The 25,611-nt window shown below is 42.1% G+C and overlaps 3 protein-coding genes across 10 annotated transcripts in view; 2 read left to right on the top strand and 1 right to left on the bottom strand.

The window, feature by feature from the left end:
- Positions 1 to 519: 519 nt before the first annotated feature.
- On the bottom strand, positions 520 to 8,472 carry tmem201 (transmembrane protein 201). Its single transcript, XM_053848476.1, has 11 exons — positions 8,268 to 8,472; positions 7,781 to 7,901; positions 6,097 to 6,291; positions 5,829 to 6,008; positions 5,359 to 5,696; positions 5,087 to 5,287; positions 2,810 to 3,030; positions 2,274 to 2,336; positions 1,926 to 2,201; positions 1,729 to 1,848; positions 520 to 1,561 (listed from the first exon to the last, which is right to left on the bottom strand). The coding sequence occupies exons 1-11, from the start codon at positions 8,375 to 8,377 to the stop codon at positions 1,452 to 1,454; spliced, it is 1,935 nt and encodes a 644-aa protein (XP_053704451.1). The 5' UTR covers positions 8,378 to 8,472; the 3' UTR covers positions 520 to 1,451.
- A 549-nt stretch (positions 8,473 to 9,021) lies between these two features.
- The window catches only part of noc2l (NOC2-like nucleolar associated transcriptional repressor), a 116,830-nt gene continuing 100,240 nt past the window's right edge, over positions 9,022 to 25,611 (top strand). For 4 of the 7 annotated variants that reach the window (XM_053848470.1, XM_053848468.1, XM_053848469.1 and 1 more), the window contains exon 1: positions 13,450 to 13,578. The gene's annotated coding sequence lies outside the window, so the exon portion shown is untranslated. Of the gene's footprint in view, positions 9,043 to 13,449; positions 13,579 to 25,611 lie in introns of those variants that run through there. The other 3 variants (XM_053848467.1, XM_053848471.1, XM_053848464.1) reach the window with 1 other exon arrangement.
- Positions 9,028 to 25,611, top strand: part of her9 (hairy-related 9) — a 28,455-nt gene continuing 11,871 nt past the window's right edge. The window contains exons 1-2 of one of the 2 annotated variants that reach the window (XM_053848479.1): positions 9,028 to 9,042; positions 13,452 to 13,578. The gene's annotated coding sequence lies outside the window, so the exon portion shown is untranslated. Of the gene's footprint in view, positions 9,043 to 9,614; positions 9,636 to 13,451; positions 13,579 to 25,611 lie in introns of those variants that run through there. The other variant, XM_053848480.1, reaches the window with a different exon arrangement.

Genomic DNA, 25,611 nt, shown 5'->3' with positions numbered 1-25,611 from the left:
TTGGGTAAATGTGAGGTTTAGAGCCTTCATGCCAAGAAGAACATTAAAATGAATGCGTTAAATTGAAGAAGTTCCACAGATCAGGCACATTGCTGTTGAATGTATTTAACTGTGAATAATTTCAGATGTACTTTCTGTCACCAACTTCAAGCTTTTTTTAAAAGTATTAGCTCATAATTACTCAACAAGAAAAATAAATAAAATTACACATAAAAAGTGCGATTTCTGTGGTTGAGACACATCATCCCGGAGAGTTGTAGAGAATGTTTTCAAATATAAAGGAGCAGTTGTTTGCGTGTAGGGAGATGGTGCTGAGAAATGACTTACCAAAACAAAACGAAGGCAATTAGGAAGTGATATCCACAAAAAAAAAGAAACCTAACCATTTTAAGGGAAGTGTGAGGAAGATGAAGCATGAATGAGACGACTTTCCCAGGTCAGATTGTTTTGTCAACAAGATGAAAAAACCTGAAAATTGTGACAGCCACTCCGAACTCAGCTCATAGAAAAATACTTTAATAGCAAAAACATGATAAACCTTACAAACAAAACTTTCTATAAACTGAAGCTTTTTTTCAGTGACAGAAAATCATACAAATTAGAAAATAAATTACTCTCAAATATTTATGACAAAATATTACTTTGAAAACACCTCAGTGTTTCAGCCTCACGGCACCAGTAAAAACACATGTAGTCACAATAGGAAGTAGAAAAAACACTGACAGGAATCATGATCTTAAATGCTGATGAGAAGGTGTCAGTCCCCGTGTCTCTGAACGCAATCAGTAGTTCAAACTTATGATGCAAATAAAATAAAAATTAAAAAAAATATATGCAATACAGAGGCCAACATTTCATTCTTCGTAGATCTTTTTGTACTTGACTTTTGTAGCCAATATTGTGACTTGAAATACCTTGGAGGAGAGAGAAACCACCTTACTCTGACTCCCATTTTAACATTCAGAGAAAACACAAGTTGAACATGATGCAGCAGATAACAGTACACACAATGACTTGTTAAAAATATTAGCACCAACCTTGCATGATAATAATGTAGTGAAAAAGGCTATCACTCATTTGCATTCAAATCCTTAGATAGAGCTGTAAAAAAAATGTCTCCAGGTTACCACCAGCAGTCCAATTGCATAGAGGTGAGAATGTTCCTGATGTTAAACTGTTTTGAAACTGACACAGGAACACAGATGCTGGAGGTAGAAGGCAAACGCCTGTAGTTTTGAGCGCTCCCGTGATCATCTGATGCCATTGTTCCGATTCAAAGACAGACTGAACTTGAGAAAACAAATCACAGAACCGTTAACTGAAATTCTACATGACTGAAAAGATGTGGATGTATAATGTGACAAAAACAGTGTAATAACACAGAGAGGGTAAACAGTCTCTGCTCAGTCGACCTCAATGTTTTCGCATGGTGGTGTGATTTGGTTCCTCTCCTAAGTCAGATTTACTGCCCAGTCAGGATTCAGATACAAACAGATGAAGAACAGGTTTGCGCTCATGCTGGTGAGGAAAAGCAGGGGCCAGAAGAGTCGCTTCAGGAAACCTGTGGAAGTAAAAGAGAACTAAGCTGGTGAAATGATCACTTTTAAAAATGAATTCAATCATATTTCATCGCATGCTGGGTCGCTTTCAACATCATGTTAGTGGATCACGCTCCCGCTTTTTGAAAGAGTGTAAACAAATCATATGAGATGTGGGGAGAAAAACCACCTTCAGACGGTGTTGTACAGAGTGGATTCTCTGTCGTCGTCCCAACCAGGCAAGCAGACGAGCCGGAAGAGCTTCGACTTTCTTCAGTTAATCCATTGTCCTTAAACTCTGAATTCTCATCTAAGAAGAAGTAATAGATGTCAAACAAAACAAGTGAAATGGGAAGTCACAGGTATTGATGATTCATGGTAAATTACCAGCGTGGTCTGCTGACAAGTCGGGTGGCATGAAGCTGTTGAGCGAGCTTCTCTGGATATGGAAGTGAGACATGGACACTTGAGTGGATGAGATTTTGGGTTCTGTCTGAGTGGAGTAGAGCCGTAGTTTTTGGGTACGCATGTTGAAGGTGGCTGGACTGATGAGAGGTCGCCGCCGCGCAGAACTGGAAAGGGAGACGGTGGAACCGGCCACTGAAGGGGTGGGTGAATGCTCCGGTGATGACGGGTGGCTTGTGGACTTCCAAGAAAAGTAATCTGCCCAACACATGTGTAAACAGCCTTCTTATTACACAACTAAGATGCCGGCTAAATTGACTTATCCGTTACCTGAAGGAGGAGAGTCTGCGTTAGGCGATGTTGGCCTGGTTCCACTAAACAAATATCCTGATTCTGAAAACAGATGTTCAAAGAAAATCATAAGCAACCTACAATGATTCAATAATTCATTTTGACTAGCTGTTCATATATATATATATATATATATATATATATGTTTATGACAAACAGGCCATGGCTCCAAAAAAATGTGCCTATAAATCAGTTTTCTCATCGAACAAAGCCAAGTGGAGTTTTGGGTTGAGCTTGCCATGCCCCCTGGTGGCAACACCTATGATGTACAACGAAGAGTAATGGAAGATCAACCAGATTACTTTAGATTAGGGTTTAGATTTCTCCAGAAAAGAGAGCTTTTGCACCAGTCGTGGGTCCTGAGGGCCTTTTTTGCTGCTGGCATTGATACCACATTGAGATATATTGTATTAATGTAGATGGTAATGGCTTCTTCACACAGTACACTGCTATTGAAATATAAGATTTCAATATATAAATAACTAAAATGGTCCTTGGATCAGCTCCGACATTACCTGTGCGCTTTAGCGAGGGCATTGTGCCGAGGCTGAGGGTTCTGTTGAGACGCACTGACAGAGATGAGGGGGAGGCCTTGCGTGCCAGAGGGCTCTTCTGACGGTTGATGAGCTTGAAGAGGTTAGGAGGTGGTGTGAGGACAAAGGGATCTTCCTCTTCCACTCGGCTGCAGCACGGCTGTGTGGTGATCGGAGGAACTGCAGCACCGCTAGCAAGGAGCCTGTAACACAGAAGAAGCCATTCTACCAGTGATTTTGGCAATTCTTTCCATCTTTACAGCAGAAACCATTCCATCACCTCAAAAACAATACAGGCCAATAAGCAACATCCATGAGAGAAAGTCATTTCTGAGAGTGAATGCTGACATGCTGCAGCAGCTGTCAGGCCACACAGCAGCTGAGACAGAACAAACGCTCCACTGAGCAACTGCAGAGAAAAACAAACCACCCTCAGTAGCCATAGGATTCCAAAGCCACTCAAATCATTCATGTGCTAAAACGTATGAGAAAGAAATTAGCAGAAACAGCGAAAACACACTCTCAAGACTCATTCTTTCATCAGACATTTATTGCATTTAGGTACAGCAAAAAAAAAGAAAAGAAATCCGCAAGGTGCGTCAAAATATTGGCGTGAAATACAATAAATATGATATGGGAAATGTATTAGATACTACACAGTTTAACATGCAGATATCACATTGTAATGTTTCTAATAGCTTATATAGTCTCGTGATAGTAACAGAATGAGCTAATCTAGTGTCTAGAAAACACACGGCGGAACTCACATACATTCTGGTGTTTGTGCAGCTGGAGATAAATCCAGTGAAGGCCTGCATGAACCTTTCTGCGCGCATAGCTGTTTGGTATAATAAATGTAAATATGAGTTCATGAACTGGTACAGCTCTGCCTACCTTTATCATATATAGCATAGATAACAAAACTAAACTGATCACCAACCACGAGAAGATTCATGTCAACTATTGTTAAAGTCTTTCAGAATTTTTAGGCACATACATTTTGTCATTAGAATGTTTGAATCTAAGCGCTAACAGTCTACGCCAGACTCGCAGCTAAAACTTGACAGTTCACCTGCTCCTCAGACATTAGTGTTTCATGCAGTGACGCAATTCTAAAAATACCATAAACACACTTCACATTCTCACATCAATCCGTGGAGGGTTCAGTACAAGTCAATGCAAAAGTTGGAGAAGACACGAGCGTGAAAGAAAGAAGGAAAAGGCCATTACGATCCACCAAGTGTTCTGTCAGTAGCACTTCGTCTGACAGTTTTAGTGCAGTGTGGGGGGCACATGAGAAAAGTGAAAAGAATGCAGGCAGGAAAAAAGTACCATGCAAAAAAGGTGATTATCAGGTAGTAGTGAGTTAAGTAATACACAGACAATAAATGGACATATGAGAAGGGTAAAGGAAGGGTATTAAGAGGGTATGCTCTTGAGAATGAATTGGGGTCGAGAAGAGGGTTGTGGCTTCACTTAAAGGTGAAGAGTATTTCTTATAAACTGCACGAATGGTGTTAATTTCTAACAGTAGTTTGCACTACCAAGTTTGAACTATGAACACTAAACGGTCAATTGATCAATACTTAATATACTTTATCAGCTACATTTGTTGGACAAACACATTTCAAAAATTTTATATACAGCAAAATCTTATGCTCATTTAATGGTAGTTTTTCAAGTAGTTATACTGGTGCAGTTCTGCTTGCAGGAACTAACTGGATTATTAGTTTAGTCATGATGATTCATGTTCATTAACTGCCACTTTAAATAAAGTTATTAAAAGGCGTTGCAGCTACACAACATGACAGTGTAGAGGGTCCTGATCACCCTGCACCCACCAGTGATCTGCATGAGAAGATCAAGGTTAACATTGTTGGCAATCTTGGGCATCACAGTTCAGCATAATGTGCTTAGGACAGTCACAAATGTGAATACATTATTTGAATTGAGAAGTCACTAAAGATGGACAGGAGACTTCAAGACAATCTTTGGCTTGAGAGAACACATGATCACTGTCCAGACTGAAGCAACGACAAATGCAACAAGAAGGATGCAACTGAATTTGCTTGATAAAGTTTGAAGGTTTTCAAAGAAGACCAATTCGACATGTGTAACAAAATCAAGGCCCTCTGGATTCATTGATGTCTGTGAGTATGTGTAACAAAGGCAAGGGGAACAACAATGATCTGTTAAATGTGAATCAGAATTTTGACATATCTAATGTAGTCGATAGCACCTTGATACTAAGATTCTGACCTTCTGTTATTGCAGCTTCGTTGACCCAGGGTTTTGTGGTTTACCACAGCAACAGCAAGGCTGACAAAGCAACAAGCGGAAGAGGCAACAAGCTTGGCTGTTCCCATCCAGCTGGCTGTAATGTCCATGTAGCGCTCGGCCAGATGGACACACAGCAGGACGAACCACAGGACCAAAGCCAACACGTCGATCCTCCGCAACCTGAAAAATAGTTGCAAAAAATATAATCATCCATTTACTTAACACCATCACCTTTTCGAGACAAAACTCACCCAACTGATCCAGCGAAACAGATGGCGGTAAGACACGTGAACAGACCCACAGTAACCATCGTGATTTGGTTGTCCTTTCCCAGCTGCCACATGCTCTTGCCCATGGTCGCGTCTGGCAGGTTTTCCAACACTCTCTGCCACAGGTGAACCAGTACACTTGCTTCCTTGTTGGAAATGGACTCATTAAGCTTAGACTTTGGAGGTGTGTGTAGGCCATTTGCAGAGGATGTCTCATCGTGGAAATTACAAAAATATGTTGAAACTAGGAAAGTGCATATTATGAATGCCAGGGCCCGGAGGTACACAACACCTAAGGAGGAGGACACGGAGTATGAACTCTGTGGGAAAAAGAGAGAGAGATAATGGGTTCACTAGACATTTATAAGAGACAATTTATTGGTCCTATCACCAGATTTCATTTTCGTTTATATAAGGGATGAAGTAATTGTATATTTCAACGCAATACAAACCTTCATAAACCCCTTGATTGACTCCCTGGTTCGTTTCAGGTGACGGCTAAGGAGAGAGACTCGCAGCTGTCGGTTCTGAAATTTAAGGTAGTAGTCCACGGCAGTCTGACAGGGCTTGCACAACTTGTAGGTTTGCTCCAGGTGATGCTTGTAGGCGTCAATCTCCTCATCGTAGTTCTCCTTCAGAAAAGCCAAATCGTGTTAATAATCACAGACTTCAGTCACAGACAAAGATTTTAGATTAACTCGCAACAGGAGGTGAACATACATCATCGCGGGGTATGAAGGAGGCCAGCTGCTTGATCTTTGCTGTCTGGTTGTTGTTGCACTTCTTACAGAGCAGCAGCTGAGCGTTCACCCACTGTTGCTTGACATGTGACGCGGGCGAGGGAGGACATCCTGCCACTCCATGGTTAAGATCCTCTCTGTACTGAGCAGGGATGGGCTTGTTGTAGTCCCCATTCTGTGGGGCATAAATGCACCATTTAGTTAACATCAATACACTATGACAACTTGCATTAAAGAGACTCAGTTTTCGTTTTTTTAGGCAATATTGTATTCCAAATAATACTTCTTTCTTAAGCCACAAAGAACTTCAAACCAATACTTCAAACAAATGTTCCTCTCTTGAGCACTACAATGAGCCTGATATTAATAATCTTATGGACAAAGAAAAAGCAAATTCACTCCATGCTTATTATGAATGACAAGTCAACACGAGAGCAACCACACAATGTAGAGCAAAAATATAGTTTGAGAGTTATTGGATTCAAGATAGCAATAAGACTAGGGCTGGGTATCGATTCTAATTTCAAGAATCGATTCGATTCCGATTCTCATGACTTAGAATTGATTATCACGATTCAATTCGATTCGATCCGATTAGGTTAGTATTTAAACCATTTTCTGAGCTGTTGCCATAATCACAAGTTACACAACGTATTAATACTAATGCATTATTAGAAATAGGACATGACAAATTCACCCAAAAGATGCTGCTGTTTAATACTAATGCATTTTTATGTTATTATCAAAATGAAAAAAAAAGATATTCTCAGCCACTGAAAATGTAAACAGAGTGCTGGTTACTGACTTCACAGCAACCTGACGGTCATTGCGCAGTATGTAAACAGTTCTCTGTGGTCTGTAGTACGTACGAGAAGAGGTTCCACTCCTCATCAATATAGTGAGTTGTCAGATTCGTGTAAGATTGCGAAGCCAGAGATGTCCACGCATCACTAGTAATGCCCCCCTGACTGCTGACTGAAGCTTACTTTTCACGTTTTCTTTTACTGACTGGTGCATGTTTGGGATAACAGACGTTTGCGAGACACCATAGCGTAGTGTGGCTCTGTTACTTTCAATAGCCGCCTGAAGCCCTCGTTTTCAACGACGGAAGACGGGCACATATCTTTGCAAATGAAGCCCGCAATCGCTTCAGTTATTTTAACAGAGCGTGCAGAAGTACCCGGTAGTGGTAAAGTTCGCGTCACGTGATTCGTGAGGTCGTCAAAGGGGTTGGACTTCACCCGGAGAATATGTGTTAAAGCGTAAATTAGTTAATCCGATCTTTGGACATACGAATCGATTTTATGGAATTGATGTACGAATCGATTCAGAATCGGAAAATCGTTTTTTTTTTAACACAGCACTAAATGAGACTATGAGGATTGATAGCAACAATCACTTCATATTAGCAGTTTTGTAGGTAGTTACTCCACGTTGATCCTGTGTTTTGCATATGATGATCACAATAACAGCATGCTTGAAGTAAGACCAGATGATTCAAAGATACATGTATGATTTGGAAGACACGCCATAGACTCAAAACAAGTCTTGTGTTAAGTCTCATGAACTCCAAGTGCTATCATAGGTCTATGAAACAGCACACAGGAATTGTGTCTCAGGTAAATATTTATGAGAAAAATGAGCATCATTTTTGTCTTACTCACATCCTGGAAGCCATTGTATTGGTCACAGTTAGGGCAGTCCCAGCAGTTTCTATTGCCGTATGGCACCACACTATCCTCATTACAGAACCAGCAGTTCACATTGGCATGCGTCGGTTTCTTTCTACGGAACAGAGGTGAAAGTCATGTATTGATCATCATTAACAATATGTTTACATACATATAGAGTCATATAGAGTCCAATCGTGCTTGGAAGACGGTTGTATGCGCCTCTGTCAGAGCTATAACAGGCAAATTTGAAGAAGCCTCTACTGACACCGGTGAAGTGTTTTATAAACAATGTCATACGAATTTTCAGTCTCGCAAAAACTGCCGACGGCATTCCCATTCTGTCCAGAACCAGCATGCATTGCAATCTGCCCTGAGGAAACTAGTTTAACGCGCTCCGATTAAGTGCAAGCGACACATTGTGTTGTCAACATGTGCAACTGTTAGCATGAAGCATGCAGCAAACACGCTGTGCACCTACCTGTTAGCAACCTTGTAAATCAGTGCGCCACCGGCAACAAACGCAGTAGCGGCGACGCCACCATACATCACATGCGGATGCTTTAGGAGAAGGTGATTAAACGTATCCATTTACGGTGAACTCAGGACATTAGAAAAATGTTAGAAAGGCTGCAACAGACAACAACGAGAGGAACGCGGCAAACGATAGCCAGTTTAACCACGCCCATCTAACGGAAGCGGAAATGCCGTCATTGCCTGGCTGCGTTCCCACGTATTTCGCTCGCCCTTTTTACTTGAATTAAATAAACCATATTATTTATATTTAAATCTAAATATTAAATATTTATATTATACTCATCGAAGGGCTTGATTTAAATTTAGTGCTGTAGTTTATTTTACAGCTTTTTTACCTTATGAAATTAGTTCATATTAGGAGTCACAGTTGGGAAATTAGTCTCATAATTTACTACATTTTGGAAAGTTATTTTGAACGGTCTTTCAGTGATGTCCTTAGTCATTGTTTCTGTATGTGCCCCCGGTTTTATGACGGCGTTATTTAAAATAGTTTGCGGTGGGTAACCGTCATTAAACAATTTGTGTCCGCTATTATTTTTTTGGAAAAGCGTTTACCCCGCATTTGTACACATTTTTGCAGCGAGCCTTTACGTTTCGACTTGACATTTAACTTTGATATTTCTCGACACGAATGACGGGTGAAAAACAAAGGCAGCACAACACCGTTTAGAGTTGAGTGGCTCTTCTTGATTTTCGTTCCAAAAGGTGTCTCTTAAAAGGTAAGTAAATATCTGCTGACTCTGGTCAATAATAGTTTTAAAATATTAAGTGTGTATGTAATTTAGGTTTTGTGTATTGATACATATTGTGAACACGTAATTGCTTTATTGGGAACACACATTGGACCCTTGTACACAGATGCTTGTGCTATGCTAATAGCTAAGCAGGCTAAGCAACTTTAGTTAGCATATGTGACTGTTCCACACCTGTTCTGTACATTGCTGTGTTAGCAGAAAACAAAACAGGAATACAAACATTCGGCACATGTCAACATATAATCGTGTCTTTCAACTCTCAAGTTTAATTTCTTGAAACAGCCGTATAGCATGTTGGCTAATTTCCGCTATTGTTTATGAAACAAAAAGACACATAATATATAACTCCCCCGATTTAATGTTTTAGTTTAGTGTACAATAACTAGAAAAGAAGTGTACTCATCTTAACCACTGTATTTTATTAAATGAGAATTCAATTCTCTTTGTAAACAGCAGAGGGCAGCAGACTGGCATATATGGCGCTTCATCGCGTGGAGGGCAATAAAAGCAGATCACGAGCTTGTCATATTCCAAATGACAAATACAACTTTAAAAAGGTATCACTGATATTTTCCAGCATGTGACCCTGTATGACCCGAAACATGATGAATGATACATAACCTTGATGATCGTTTTTTCTGAAAAGACTGAATGAAATGACTGAATCAAAAACCTTGTCAACAATTGTGACCCCGCTTTGAGCCTGAATACAGTTTGTATAAGTTAGCCCCGTTACAAGTTCAAGCCTTCAAAACATGGCGGCGTTTATACAAAGCCGCCTGTGGAGCCTCTATAGTTTTAATGCATATTCTCCGCTGAAGGTTGGTAAACAACAGCCACAGATGGACCTGATGACCCCGGTTTCTTCATTCCTGCACGTCCTCGTTCTACATAACTTTGAAGTCCAAAACAAAAAGAGGAAAATGTATCCCAGGGGTCTTTGAGAATCTTCTAAGGAGCCACAAAAACAACACTTCATCAGGGGCACCGTTCAGAATGGTGATCTGCAATATATGGGGGAATTTAAATGAGACGCATTGTGTGAGGGGGCTAAAAAGCCAAAGAGATTTGTCTCATCCCTGGCCCCTTCCTCCTTTTTATCAGCCACTCATGAGTGACTTTGATGGGCCTGATGACTGAAAAACAAAAAGGTCATAGAATGATTTAAAGCCTGCAGAGAAAAGGGTGATGGGTGGGATTTGTAAACAAGTGGCAGTTTTTGAACAGAGATGCTAGAAAATTACATTTCAGCATGTATGTGGGTGGGAGGGTGATGAGTAGTTTTAAGGAAAGAGAAGGAGGGAAAGAAAACCACAAATACGCACAATGCATAGTGACCCAGCTTATATTTATTTCCTTTTTTGATTTTTTTTTGTGTCGAACCCTTTCATTCTGTCATAACTGTTATATTATGGTTGTGCTGTGATTTAAAAATAAGTCTCATGAGTAAAGATGCCTTCATCTTGGTCTTTTTATTTAAATATGCCATTGCAATATATTCTCTTTTGTGTTGACCAGATAGTGAGAAGGGTGTGAGAATTGGAGACCAAGTTGATCACGCTTTAGAAAAGCCCCCCACTCCACCCTCCTGCTGGGTCTTGCTCAGCTCTTGTCTTACTGCCACAATGCCGGTGTTTCGTCCAGCCCCCGTCACCTCCTGTTTATCTCCGAGCCCACCCTCACATGTACCCCCCAACTGCCCTCCATGTGCTGGGGCTGTGTGCTGACAGCCTGGACCCCAGACCCAAGCATATGGAGGCCAGACCAGGAGTACTGCTCCACAGCTGGGGCTCTGCTGGAGTGGGCAGCGACCCCTCATGTCACCACCTGCTGTTGATTCACTTCTGTTTTAGGATAAAAACTCACACAAGACATTTTGCATAAATGCCCTAATACGTCATTATAATAGTTTTCCTGGAATCATCATCTTCAGTCTGAATGGATTTATGCGACTGCTGGAATTTTAATGCCTTTGCATAACTTAGGTTTCAATTAGTAGCTACTCAATACGAATCTCTTCCGCCTTTAAAGTTTATTGTTATTCTCTCAATTATACATAACAAATTTGTTAATTACCCAGACACCTCCAGTGAAAGACGCTCCACTTGACCCCTGTAGGGTTTGCATACTGTTGCATAATTCCATTTGAAAGTGCTGTAATATTGTCACATAATTCTAATCTGATTATTGTCATTAATTTTTAAAATACAGCAATACGATCTGCTTTTTATCCACAGAAATACAACAGAACTCATGAAGAGTTTTACATCCAGAAATGAATAATGAAGGAATGCAAAGTCACGGCAGGAATATACAGCTATTCTGATGCTAATAAGAGATTTTAGCTCCTACTTAGCCACTCTGTTCCCATTGAGCTCTGTGTGTGTGAGAGTGACTGTGTGTTCCTGAGATAAAATCTTGAGACAACACATCTGTCAGTCAATGTCTGTTTCCCTTTCTCTTTCTTGGTCGCATGACTGACACCCAATCTTAGAAATACAGTAAGTATAACAAGTATTAGAGTAGTCTCTTGTCAGTCTGGAGCATCCTTTGTCTCATTCTTATCAAAACTAAACGCAGCTGTTGGATGATCAAAGCATACATAAAACTGTCAGACATCACGGCTATGTGATTGGAAAACACAATCTGGTATTCAAATGGGGAGTCATTTATTCCAATAACACAATCAGTATTCACGTAAAGATGACTTCATGGTGCCACAATGAGCACAGCCCAGATCCATGAGTCAGGACAGGATATCAAGGCAAAAAGAATCTAAAATTGAATGTGCGTGTGAATAAAAGGAAATACTTCAATATAGATGGTCAGGAAGGATTAGCCAGTCTGGTGGGGAAACTTTTGCATACTTGGGTTCACCGTCCATAATGCTTTGTTTTTGTCACACAGGATTTAAAGTTGGTTCTAGGTGACTACTTACGTTTTGGGATTGGATTTGCTTTACCAATCTGGGTGGTTTGGCGTTGAGGCTTGTGTTGTCGGAGATAAGGGTCAGCAGGATTATGACCCCTTAATACCAGAGGGATGCTAAGTGGTACAATACAGTGCCAGAGCAAGAACAGGTGGTCATTAAAAGTTCTGTAATCCCTTCTATGAATAGTTCATGACCAGGAAAGAAGGCGAGAGAAAGCGATTGATAGATAGTGTGTTAAAGAGAGGCAGACATTAAGAAAGAGGAGGTGATGGTAGGAAGCGTTTGATGCTTGGAGGCCGAGGCTCTTTAGCACAGTCTGCAGGCCGCGCTTCTGAGCGGATGTGTTAACAGTTTCGGGCTCAATGGAGGGAGAAATCCCCACAAAGGGAGGTGTACAAATATTGTGGGAAATCTGTCCGCTCTTTAATATTTCATGAAGGCCCACAATCTATTCATGAGACTCCATTCCTTTGGAGGGGCCCACATTCAGGCTCACTCTGCAGGCTCAATGGGCAGCTCTTAATTGAGTGCCCGCTTATTCTTCGTCTCCCTGGCAGATTGTTCCTCATGAAAGCCCCTGCCTCTTCATCTTCCTCTTCTTCTCCCCAAGAGTTGCCAAAGAAAAAGAGGCATGCCTTGCTGGTGGTACATGTGGGAGGGTGGAGTAAGGAAGGAGTTGTGGATCAAATATGAAAAAGCGGCAATAGGGATGGTAGTATGTGTAGAGTTAGGGGTAGGGGGCTAATCCTCGGGGTGGGTGATGGTGAGGGCAAGAGGAGGGAGGCAGCATTCCCTTAGATGGCAGGATGCTGTGTGTGTGGTTGAGTTTACGTGTGTGTCTCTGGAGAGTCATTACTTTCATGTGAACGTTTGTCTTGAGAATTATGTGGTTAATGCAGCTTTAAGCAGACTGGTTTTGCCTCGTGTTCTTCCCTTAACATGGACCGTCTCGGCCGTGCAAATTTTCTGGTCAATACCATCGTGAATATATATTATATACACACACCTCTGATCAGTCCGAGTCAAGTCCAACCACATCACAGGCATAATTGCTTTCTTATCAGTGGTACAACTCTTTTTCCAAAAAAAAAGTTATTTTAAAAAAACAAATGACTCACTTTTATTTTATCTTCAGACTAAGTACTAGTATACTACTTAGTGATTAGCCCCATGCAGAGACCTTCTTGTTGGCAATAGCGCAATCACTTCCTGCACTAGTCATATTTCCTCTTGGGAAAGTTGAGACAGTCATATAGAGAATAATTGATTCAGTGGGGAATTTCTCCACTGTCACTTCTGGTGCAGCTGGCAGAGGAGCACTTCCTGTGTCTCTTTTTAAAACAAGGTGAACTACTCAATCACCTTTGGTCATGGAGACGCTGCTTCTTTGAAATGATGCCACCTATTGGGATGTCACCTGGTCTCTTTCTCTCCTTTTGAGGGTCTACATGCATGGTCATCTGGAAGGCAACACCAGGGCAGATCGAAGACCAGATGAGGAAGTCATGCACCTACTCTGATGGGTCTCTGAATTCTTCAACATTACTCGCTGAAGGGACAACAGAAATGTGAGTGTTTCTAATTTCACTGTCAGTTCTATATCACACTTACACTTGTCCATTGATCATGATGCTGCTTCAGACATGACTACCTTCCCAAAAGCTTCTACTTCATATACTATGTACTTTCTAATGCTTAATATATTTTATTGTGCAAATCAGCATCAGCAGTGCAGTCCTAATGCTCAAGTGTGTCAACACTGTTACCAAGCACTTGTACGTGGATCATTGCCTGTCAGGTGCCACACTGCTTGCTAGCTATTCAGTGAGCTTACACCTGGATAACAGACTTAACCTTAAACAGTAAAAGCAGTCCTGATCACACGGTGTTTATGTAATACAGATGTTAGTCTTGTATTTAGGAGTTGTTGACAAGCTCTCGCGCACACTGCTTTTGGAGTCCGGGTGAGGTTCTCCCAGATTATTGTTAAGACACTCTAATAAATGTTGACCTCATGCCTGGCCTGAGTGCTTCATCCGGCCTCATCGATCTGGCTCAAGGTGGACGGCAAGCTGAGCCTGCGACTTAGACTCTGGTGTAATCGGGGATCCTGGCGGTGTCCTACTGAAACCTGTTATCCTGATCCTTGATTAAAAGTCATCCTGCGCTTTCTGTTTGCCTGTAAGACCCTAGGAGTCTGGATAAGATCATGTGACTCCCTTACGCCGCTCAGATGTGTGTCCAACAGGCTTATGCTGGCTCATGTGAGACAGAGAGAACCTGCAGGGGGGACTCCTGGAGGGTAGAAAATCCACTCGCACACACAAGAAAGACTATACACACACAAGCGGGGTGCATAATTTATCCGAAAGGTGCCACGCCTGGTATCACACCCAAGCACCCCCTGGTGCAGTGTGGCAAAGCCATGCTAAATGGATTCTGCAGAGGAAGAGATTTAAAGCTTTGATAGAGCTCAGTCTGTTCCAGCTGATCGAGTCGAAAGGCTTTGATGAATTGTTGTGTGATTCATTTTAGGATTTTCTGAGAGAATTTATTGCGCTGGACCGATTAAGAAAAGGACTGGATTCTGATTCACAATGAGCGCCTAATTTAAAATTTACACAAATGCGTGCCCTCTCATGTTTGCTGTAGATTCAGCAGGAGTTCATCTCGCCTTCTGGCTCGCAGTGGTTTGATCAAGTCCTTGTAGTTTTATTTTGTTTTCTTATCTATCAAAGAGCTTTGCTGCTGTTTATTTGACAATAACTGCTCTGTTGGAAAGTGAAGACCCATGTAATACAGAAGAAGATTATGGTGCACTGTTGAATTTGTGTTAGGAATCAATATTGTGTGATTTTGTTAAAATTTTAACTTTTACCAAATCTGTGTTGCTACAAGTATGAAACTAAACGTCTCCCCTGTCAGACTGGTAATCCTACCGCTAACCTGATTGTGCTCTGCGAATGTCATCTGTTTAACAGCTCAACAGGCAAAAAAAAGCTGGTCTATAAATTAATTCCGCTAAGTGGCAGCGCACAAGCCTGGTATTATTTATACTCTTCCGATGGGCCGGGTGTCACTTAAATAAACACAGCAGAGGTTCATCTCATCTGTTCCACAAAAAGCCAGAGTGTGCCGCTGCCAATGGCTGCACTGAACTTTAACCCTTGTGGGTCACAGAGAGCATTTGTCCCTCAGTAATTGGACAGAAGGGCCCTTTCGCTCTTCATTTAACCCTTTGGGTTCGAATCTTTCTTCCCCAACTACCATAAAGCCCCTGGTCCTGACCCAGTGTGTTCAGGCCCATCTTCCCACCCCCATCGCAGGCTTTTGAAAGCCGGAGAAAAGCTGAAGTGTGCTTGCCCTGTCAGACACAATGGTAGAGTTAGTGACCCCTGACCCTCCAGGCCCGGTTCTTTCTTCCTGGATCAGGCGCTGCCTTTCGCTACGCTAGGTTATTGCTCCACAGCTTGGCAACAGAAAAAGGGTAAACACTTGTTAAGATTCTTCTTCTTTCGCCTCACCCCATCCTCTTTTCTCCAAGTCACTTGTCTTATATTTTTTTCTCTCCTTTGAGAGGGGGGTCTGTTTGAGGATAAACGGGAGTCGCTTCAGGACCCTTGTTTGGGATTCAGACTGCAGCTTCAGAATCCATCATTCTGACAGGCCTTTGTCAGTGGCCTAAAGAGAACAGGAGTCACAGTTGCACAGAGGGGAAATACACTGGCTAAAGTAATGTAAATGGTCTGGACATGCATCTACTTGTGAGTTTGAAGGACAAAAGCTTTTGTAAATGCTTGTTGTCGTCCATCTATGTGTTTTTAATGTTAAGAAGTGCTCTTTAAAGTCTCATGAGCTTGGCTATCATGTATTTTCCAAGATTCTTTAGAAATATTTATTTGTAATGAGTTGGTCGTGAACAGACTTGAATAATTGATAAAAATTATAAATAGTAATTAAGGTTTGCCACTAACACAGTAGATTTATACTGGATAGACAGTCTGATGCTGTAGTGGAATTAGAATGTAGATGTTGTACCAGAAACAAAGCTGTGCCATTTGAACTGAGAATATTTCATACAGTGTTATTATTGACTTTTCTACAAAATGTAACGACATGTAATATATATATTCATACAGTATTATTATTGTATTATTATTGACACATATATGTATATGTGTGTGTGTGTGTCAATAATAATACAATAATAATTAAAATTACATGTTGTTACATTTTTTAGAAAAGTAGCTTTTACAAGTTCTGAAATTTGGATATGCATTTATATATGACTCTGCGGAAAGATTTCAACACAACACAGATTTTGGTTGTGTCTGGCTCCCGGCTCTCAAATCCTGTGTCTAGATTTGCCTCTAATTCCAACATAATTGGGACTTCACCCTGTCTGAAATTACTTCCTTTCCTTAATCTCTTGAGTGCTGCCCTGAATCCCTGTTGTTATCCAGTAACCCGGGAGACCAAAGAAAACTCTTCACCACACCGCTGTGGTCACTGAGGAGAGTCGCTGGACCTCATGTGCCCAGATGCCGAGCATGCGGCTGCAGTGCAAGCAGCATCCTGTGAGCTGCACGCTAACATATGGAGTAACAAGGAGAACTCCTCTGGAGCTGCTGTCCCTCTCCTTGGGGACAGAAGCCCATTGTCTTCAACCTGCCCTCCATGCCACTTAATGGTGCAGAGCAGCAGTGTACAGTATTGTAAACTGCTCTCTGCTTCTTTCGCCCTGTCAGGCCTTCAATAGCCGGACCCTTTCTCTCGTACCCACTCACTCCCTCTCTCTCAGTGGGTGTTTTAGTGCCCTCTGCTTTCATCCCTTTCTTTAGCCGCCTCCTCCCTTTTGCTACTTTTGCTTGGTTGCTCAATGTTCTCATGAGTGATGGTCTAATTGTCAAAGAACAATTAAGCCATCTGATTTCTCTTCTGCACTCTTGTCATGTCTGCTTTGTTTTTGGAAGGGCGTTGCCAGAGTACAGGAAAAGGCAGGAGGTCACTTTAATATTTGTCTCGGCTTTAATGTAATGCCTGTCGGACATCAGTATTATGCCCAAATGTGGGTTCGCTGCGTTATGTCATATCTGATTTACTTAAAAATGAGTTCTTATCAGTTCTTCCTTTCAACAACATGCCGGTTTGGAGCGCCCCCCACCTCCTCCTCTCCAGGAAAAGTGATTTATTGTGCCTAGTTTAATAATCAATCCACCTCTATGCTTGTTACTCCAATAAATGTGTCACTGCCTCTGTGGTCACCAAGAAATATGCTCCTTTTTAATAGACAGGTGACTCAAACAGCTGGGAGACAGCTTTGCCCAAGACGGGATGTCAGCACACTTTTGCCTGAGTGGAGCTCATTGTTAGTGAAATGTCGCATCTGTGACCCTGTCTGCTCTCTTCGGCCATTTTCTTGTTCTCCTTTTCATCTTCTCATACCTTCCAGTCCATTTCACCCTGTCTGGGTTCCTCCCCACACATGGAGGCGAAAGCTGAGAGATAGTCCCCGCAATAAACTGCCTCCTCCTGTCTAATCCTGTTTTAATTTGACAGACAAAGTAGAGAAAGCAAAGGAGTACAGGGCGGAAATTTGCAGCATTCACAAGTTGTAATCCTAAGTTAAAGTGGTTATTCTACTTTTCTTTGGAATGCATTTCATTTTATTCACTGTTGCTGTTGTTGCTGGTTGTTACTCCCTCAGTTTTGTCTTTTGAAATGTTGATATCCAAGTTTCTACTCACGCAGACTGAAAAGTCAATAATGCTTCAATATTTTGCACAATGGAGTTCTGTTTCCGTCGGGGGGACTTGAGGGTTTACTTTGTATCTGCATGGAAGTAGTTTGGTGGTGGTGGTTAGGAAATTGCTTGCAGTTGTGACATCAATAATTCAAGGTTTGGAGAAGGTATGTCACTAAAATGAGTGTTATGGGATTGTTACTTAAAATATCTGGTTTCCAGTGATGCTGTAAACTACATTGTTTGAGTATGTTCAGTGTGTTTCAGCTGAAATGTAATGTGTGGTCCCTTAATTGATGGGGGCTCTAGAGACACGCCCAAATTGCTGGGAATCAGACAACGCAATCTTTGTGGGCGGTCCTGAAACTGGGTCCTTGAATGAAAGATGAGAACAACATCATTGTTTGTGTTTGAGTTTGCTACATTTGTCTTAAAGGACAGACACAATTAGGAGTTTTGTTTTCATTTGAATTATACCTTTTGTTTAAGAGCCAGTCATTTAAAGTTATGTAAAAGCTGAAAGTTGGAACCTCATGGTGCTTGACTGCTGAGAAGACGCAGTTTTTCACACCCTGGCCCGAGTGGTTAATGATCTGCCTGTGAGGGCTCGCTGTGTGTGACAGCAGCACCGAGCTCTGTGGTGTTAATGAGCGAAGAGGACGGCCTTCCTTCTCCTCCCACACATGCAGCTCATTGTCTCTGCCTCTGCCCCCCATCATTAGCTTAATGTGGCCCTCTCCCTCTTTAAAAAAAAGCCCACCGTCAGTTTGGCAGTAGTTTCACAGATGCAAATTCCAGCCCAGTGCTAATGGAGGTAAATGAAAATTAATTGATTGTCACCCCAAGGCCCTTTCAGTCGCCTCTTCTACCTCCTGTTTTCTCAAAATGCAGGCCCGATCTCGACGACAATACGAGCTTGGCCCAGCTTCTTGACAATTCAAACACATCGCAATGTACTTGCCATTGCTATGCAGAGTGGAGAAGACAAAAGCAGAAGTCCAGATCCAGAGATGTATTTCTTCGCCTTCTGTTGCTCCGTCAAAGGTTGTTGTTGACAGCTTGTTTAAAAATTGAAATCAGCATTCACTTGTTGTTTGTTCCTGGCCTAATTTCCCCACCTAATTTCGTGAGTAACCGACCTCCCACATTGGCAAGTCTTAATGGGGTTGTGCATTTTCACTCTGGACACAAAAATAAATGATCTATATATGCCAGCCTTTTCTTTGAGGCTTTTCTAGCACTTTCAGTCATTTGAGATCCGTCTAAATGCCCTCTGCGCTATGTCATTCAGTGTGAAAGAATGAGGCTTTGTAAACATATTTAGAATCATCATGTCACCCAGAATATGTGCAACTGCTGAACATATCACTCATTTTGATGTGTGAGCTTGAAGTCTTGGTTTATTTTAAAACTAAAACATGATTGGTCGTCCTTACTTCATATTTATCTATTATTTTTTTCACTTATCTCATCCGCTTAAGGCTTGAGATGAATATATATAAGATTTACTTCTGAAATCCTTTCCAAGAACAAATTTGATGTCAGTTTTGAAGTGTGATTGTCCCACTAATAACGTCTACTTTAAACAAACTTTGCATATATGAATCAAATAGATGTTTCAAATGTTTGTTCAAGGGATTGGTGTAAATTTGCTGTGTCAGCACCTCTTGGATCAGAGAGCTTTGATAGACGAGACTGCACTGTTCAGGGCCTTGGCTCCCTTGTTTGTTTACCAACCAATCGATCACCTTCTGTTTCTCCTTTGTTTTTTACCAATCCTCTGCTGCTCCTTTTCCTTCCCTTGCTTGCAGGCAGCAGCTCACAAACATAGGGAAGTGGTGAAACATTAACCTGAAGGAGAAGCCTGGAGGAATGATGCTGTTGTTATCTGGCAAAGGGACGATTGTTCTTGGGCCTGTAAACTGTTAGTTGGGGTCACATGAGAGGTCACGTGGGTCTTTGAGCCAGGCTTTATCTCGTCACTGAGACAGAGGCTCATTATGTTGAAATACAGGACGGTCTGAGACAGCTAAGTCGTAAATGTTTGTGCTGGCTGGACTTCGGAGCCCTCTGAATGTAGGTGGAAAGAGGATTGTTCATATTGTTGGATTACTCTGACAAATGGTTAGAAGCTACTAACAGTTTAAATTTTGATTGGACACCTCCTCGTAAGAGCCCTGGCTTCCTGTGTAGTTCAGTAGTCTTATGTCCATCTTATTGAGGCCACCCAGAGCTACGTTACAAACAGAGTTTCAAATGAAATACACATTCTATACACTTACTGACACATGGAAACTCAATCACATATCTCCAATAAGCTTGTGATTCTTTGTATTATTTCTGGATGACCAGAAAACTTCATATTTTTCCATCCAACACCTTGTTGTTATGAGTTGGATTTATTTGACTCTTTATGAGATACTGATATTATTCAACATTCTGATTTTCATGACCTATCCCCTGTCGAACAATCTAGAAGTGCTGTCCGAGGTCCTGAATTCTTGTTTCACTCCCAGGTGTGACTCTGACACAGTGAATGTTTTGGGTCGTACACAAAATAATTAGTGTTCCGTGGTGTAGTCTCTCATGCACGGTTCTTGATTGTGTACTCTATTTACAAAGGGATGGTGTACAAAACAGTGGTCAGGCCAGCAATGTTCTATGGTTTGGAAACAGTGGGACTGAGGAAAAGACAGGAGACAAAGCTGGAGGTAGCAGAGATGAAGATGCTGAGGTTCTCTCTGGGAGTGAGTAGGATTGATAGGATCAGGAACCACGATATCAGAGGGACAGCACATGTCAGGTGTTTAGGAGACCAAGTCAGAGAGGCTAGACTGAGATGGTTTGGACATGTACAGAGGAGAGATAGCCAGTACATTGGTAGGAAGATGTTGAGGTTGGAACTGCCTGGCAGACGGTGGAGAGGAAGGCCAAAGAGGAGATTGATGGAGGTGGTGAAGGAGGACATGAGGTTTGTAGGTTTGAGAGAAGATGAAGCAGAGGACAGGGTGAGATGGAACAAGATGATCCACTGTGGCGGCCCCTGAAGGGAGAAGCCGAAAGGAAAAGAAGAAGAATCATGTCGTCACATTGGTTATTTTTTGGATGAGGTCAAGCGAAGGGCTGTAGTAGCCAACTTCTCTTTAAATTCTTTTATGAATTAAGATGTGAAACTTCAGTGGGTTCTATACGGAAGAGGTGGGAGGCATGAATGAAGCACCCCCTGGCAGAAACATAAATCGGCACCTATGCCGGCCAGCCACTTTCGCCCCTCTGTCAGCGAGTGACGGATAGATTTACATGATTCCTGGGATGGTACCGTGAGACCGCACTGCCCATCATAGCCTCACAAAAAACCCCAACACGTTTCAGACTGACAAACCAATCAGACCCAATAAAACTAACAAAGCAAGTTTTTCTGAGCAGCCTATGAAAGAAAACGAGCGATGGTCCGACAATGAAAGCTGGTGAAAGGAGGGCCATTTGCTAAGCTATCATTCATGAGCTATGGCTCCCATGCCTGTACAAGCTTGCTCCCAGCTCGACACACTTGTTGCCATTGTAACACCCTGGCTGAGGGAAACCTCTGTAGTCCCTGGATCAATTCAACCACTGACAACACCACACTGAACCAGGGTGCCATTTGTTCAGCGGAACCCCTGAAACCCTTCTCCCCATCTGTCAGGGGGCCTCTGGTTCCACTCTGTGTGTGTGAATGTGAGTGGGTGGGAAAGGGGGAGTATGAGGAGGAGGTTAATCAAGATTTTGATGTGGACGAGAGTGGGAGGAGGGCCTGTGTGGAGAGTGTGAATGTGTGATCATTATGCTGATTTTTCCTTTAGGACATTAGAAGAATACTTCCTTTTACACTCCTTTCTCCTCCAGTCAGTCGGTCCGCTGCCACCTATGCTGCCCACTTTAATGGTCAGACGGACAGAAATCTGGGAATCAGGTCAATTATGGATAGTGGCTTGCTGATAGGGAGAAAGAAAGCAAGCTAGAGAAAGAGGAGCCTAACAGTGAGAGGGAGTGAGCACTGCTGGGTCTCTGTGGCGAGTTGGTCAAGCCTGATTGTCCAATGTGTTGTGACGCTCCTAACTAGATCTGTTCTCACACAGACCTCCCCCTGAAGGGCCACACAAATTTTCGAACACACTGTTTTATAAGCCTCGCATCTATTCAAGGACACCTGTGTGGAAATGTTTCATGGTTGTGCACTTATAGTTGATTAAAAAAGGATGACTTGGTGAAATAATCGAATGATAGTTTATGCAATAGTGTGTGTTTTGGTTACACAGCACCTAGGACAGCAGAGTCTAAAACAATATATGCTTTTTGTTCAGCAACACAAGTAGGTCTCTTGATTTATCATTCAACTTCTATGGTTAGAATGCATTGTTGACAGACTTTCTAATATACTTTAAAAAGTGTTAATGCTGGTTTCCCCTTTTAGACACAAACACCTGCTTGTTTTCAAACCTGTGCTTTCATTTGCTTTCGGTCCCGGCCATTGAAGATGCGACCACAAAGCTGCACAGCTATCTGTTCCTCACTTCATTGACAATCCTGAAGAGTCTCTTTTCACACGCTTCCACGTTTGAAAGCACAACTCCTGTTCAGTTCACACGTCCGTGGCCCTTAAAACCAACCCGGCAGTGTGTCCCGCTGACCACAGTGTTGGATTGGGGTTCATGTTGGTTCTAGGACACAAAGGGACAAGCACTGACCTTTGGCCTTGGCTCTGACCCCCTCTCTTCCAGGCCTGAGGTTCTGAGACAGATGTGGGTAAACTTCCCCGGTGAACAAGAGAGTGGGGCCCTGCTTGTTAAAAGACCCTGTTTTCTTCTTTGGTCTTGAGGGAAGCATACCACAAAGTGGAAGGTGGTTCTAATTGGGAAGGGTCTGAGTGTGAGGCTGATGATGCTGTGGACCGGAAAGAGCTATGAATGTACAATGAATGTCCCATGTGGCACTAGTAATTACACTTCAATCCTTTACAAAACTCTTCATACACAAATGTTCCTCATTTTTACTCATAAAAACAATTGAATGAAAAACCACAACATGTGAAACACAACTTCAGTCTTGTTTATGTGCATCCTTTTGCTGCCAAGAAGTGGTCGGCTTGTATGCACAAAACATGTTCTCATAAATGCATGTAATTCGTATTTGAAATAAGCTTTTCTCATTTTTTTTTCTCTTTCGAAAATTGTCACGTGAGGAAAATGTTTTCTGCATCTGCAATTATCAATTCAACCAGCAGGTGGTAATCGTGTCATGGAATCCCAAATCCGGCCGAAGGCTTTCACCAACTTTTCACATACGTGACTGTTTTGATTTTCAAGACCTCCATTTCCATTGTTAAAAAAAAATTTATTCTGAAATTGCGACAAATTAAATTACTTTTATCAGACCATACTAACTGAAATACTTTGTTTTCATATGAATGCGCACATATCAGATACATGATCGTATCCATGTAAATTAATGCATACTTGTGTGTGTTTGCATGGGGATTGATGTTGGTATTAATAGATATTAACGAAAATAACTCTTTCAGATTTCATGATTGTGTTCATGAGCATGTTTTATGTATATTATTTAATTTTCCTAAGAGTTATAATGTTTGCGTGTATTTGATATCGAGCAAGAAGACTGTCTGGAAAAGGATATGACTTATATGTGTGATGATTTAATTTTTTTCCTGTCTTGTTTGGAAGTTGTATGAAGGTTGTGGATGCGCCATTGCATGCATGTGTTGCAACTATCTGTCACACACAAAGTGAAGTCATTTGAGCTGACAGTGGCATCACGTTGGTTGCCCTGGTTATCACCAGTCATTTAACATTCCTGTGAAATACCATTCTGGAATTCCTCTGTCGCCAGGTTAATGTGTGCAGGAAAACTACTAATTAAAAGTATCATATGTCTGGATACCACAAGAGGGAGAATGTCTGAGAAAGTTAATAACAGACCGTTTAAATCACCACAAACGGGACAGCCAGGCTGGACACGGGGGAGTCCTTTTTTCCCCATGTCTGTGAAATGTGAGGGATGTCAGACCAGAGCACTGTCTCTCCCCATGTGACAGAGGGAGGACCACTACCCTGAGTGAGAACCTCTGACTTTTTTCGTGGTTGGAAAGTCATAAATGCCTTGTTCCTATTGTGTGGGAACTCATCTTGGACATCGTCCCCGTGGCTTGGCCCACCAGTAGCCAATAAGTGGAACATGCTCTCCTATCGAGCGGCAGTCTAGCATTCCTGGCATTTTCAGTCAGTCGTCTGGCCCAATGTTAGAAGAGACACTGTCAAGCCGAGAAAGCTTGTTTTGGTCTTTTTCCTGGTGAGCGGGCTTTGGTTGTCCCCATATTGGAATGCCATTGTCTTCAGGGGTGGACCAAAACACACCGGTGACACACTGCTGAACTGATGCGACCACTATGACCCATCTGACATCAAAACGTATTACATTTTTAACCTTCATTTTCTTCTTCTGTTCATTCCGAGGCTGCTGGGGACTGAAGTCTATCCAACTGAGCCTCTCCAATCCCAGTTTTGGTGACCGACCTTACTATATCAGGGGGTGCTGTTGGCGAAGACAAAGGAGAAGTCCAATATAGACTGGGTCTGGTGACGGGGTGCATATTAAGTCATTAATTCTTTTTCTTTGGTGAGCAGGTTCCAGGATGAGGTTCTATCTTAAGGGCTGCTTAACAGTCTCCCCATCAGAAAACTAAATAAAGAGACCTCTTGCTATTAAAAGCCATTCACCATACTAAAGGGTATAAAATCAATATAGTTTTTGTTTGTTATAGCATTTATATATATTCCAAGTCTTTCCATTGTCTTTGTATTCTTTATTTTTGCCAATGAAGCTGTGTTGTGTCGGAGTTTGCATCTGTCAATCAACTGATCTTGGACTTGTTTATTGCGGGGAAAGTTGATGAGCAGCATTAACTCTTACTTGTGGTCATAAAAATAAAGCGCTAAAAGGGTAACGGCATGTACCGGGCCACAGAGTTGAGTGTTTTACCGCTGTGGATTTAAAGTCTCGTTACCGGCAGCTTATTAGACTTAATCTTATAAAGAGGAGCGTGACGTTTCGATCTGCCTGGAGGCTCGTGGGAGCCACTGGAAACAGTAGGGGAATTCATCTGAGCCGGCCATATGCTGCCTCTTCTCTTTGCTGGGAGAGGTTTAGTTAAGTCAGTGGGGCATTCAAACATCACCTGAGGGTCTTCGCTGGCAGGTAGCACATCAGCAAACACTGCTGTGAAGCCACTGAGTTGATGGAGCACCGAGTCACCCGCAGAGTGAAGTGGGGCGAGTCTTGCCTGGGGGCAGGTGGTCACTGGATATCTGTGGAGCAGTGAGGTGCGTAGGGTGACCATCCTGGGAGCCCTTTGAACTGCAGGCCGCAGGTGGAATGTGCTTAGTCAGCAGGTTACTTTTTTCATCCCGCTTAAAGGGTGAGCCTGAAGAGTCAAGCTAATGCTAATTGTCCTTGATGCGGTGGTTTGTGAATGAGATTTACCATTCATCTAGACACAGCTATTGTTCATCTCCACCACAAATGGCCAGGTTTGCTGTCTTTGATCTCATGAGGGTTTCTGCAAGATCCCATGTACAACACTGATTGCAGAGATAAACTCAGTTGCAAAAAAACATCTCACCTGCTCTCCTTGTTTAACATGGGAGGACCATACAAGCAACTCTGTTGTTTATAAATGAATCCACTGCAAACTGCTACACTGCCCTGTTTTCTGTGCTTTTACATTTGTTTTGGATGGTTAGGGTTAGGTGGATAACTTGGTGGATTTGTCATGATTTGTTCAACGAAACTACACTGCGTGGAA

Source organism: Synchiropus splendidus, chromosome 18 (assembly GCF_027744825.2).
Source record: "Synchiropus splendidus isolate RoL2022-P1 chromosome 18, RoL_Sspl_1.0, whole genome shotgun sequence".
NCBI lineage: Eukaryota > Metazoa > Chordata > Actinopteri > Syngnathiformes > Callionymidae > Synchiropus > Synchiropus splendidus.
The sequence above is the reverse complement of the archived record's forward strand: the minus strand, read 5'-3'. Positions and strand labels throughout refer to the sequence as shown.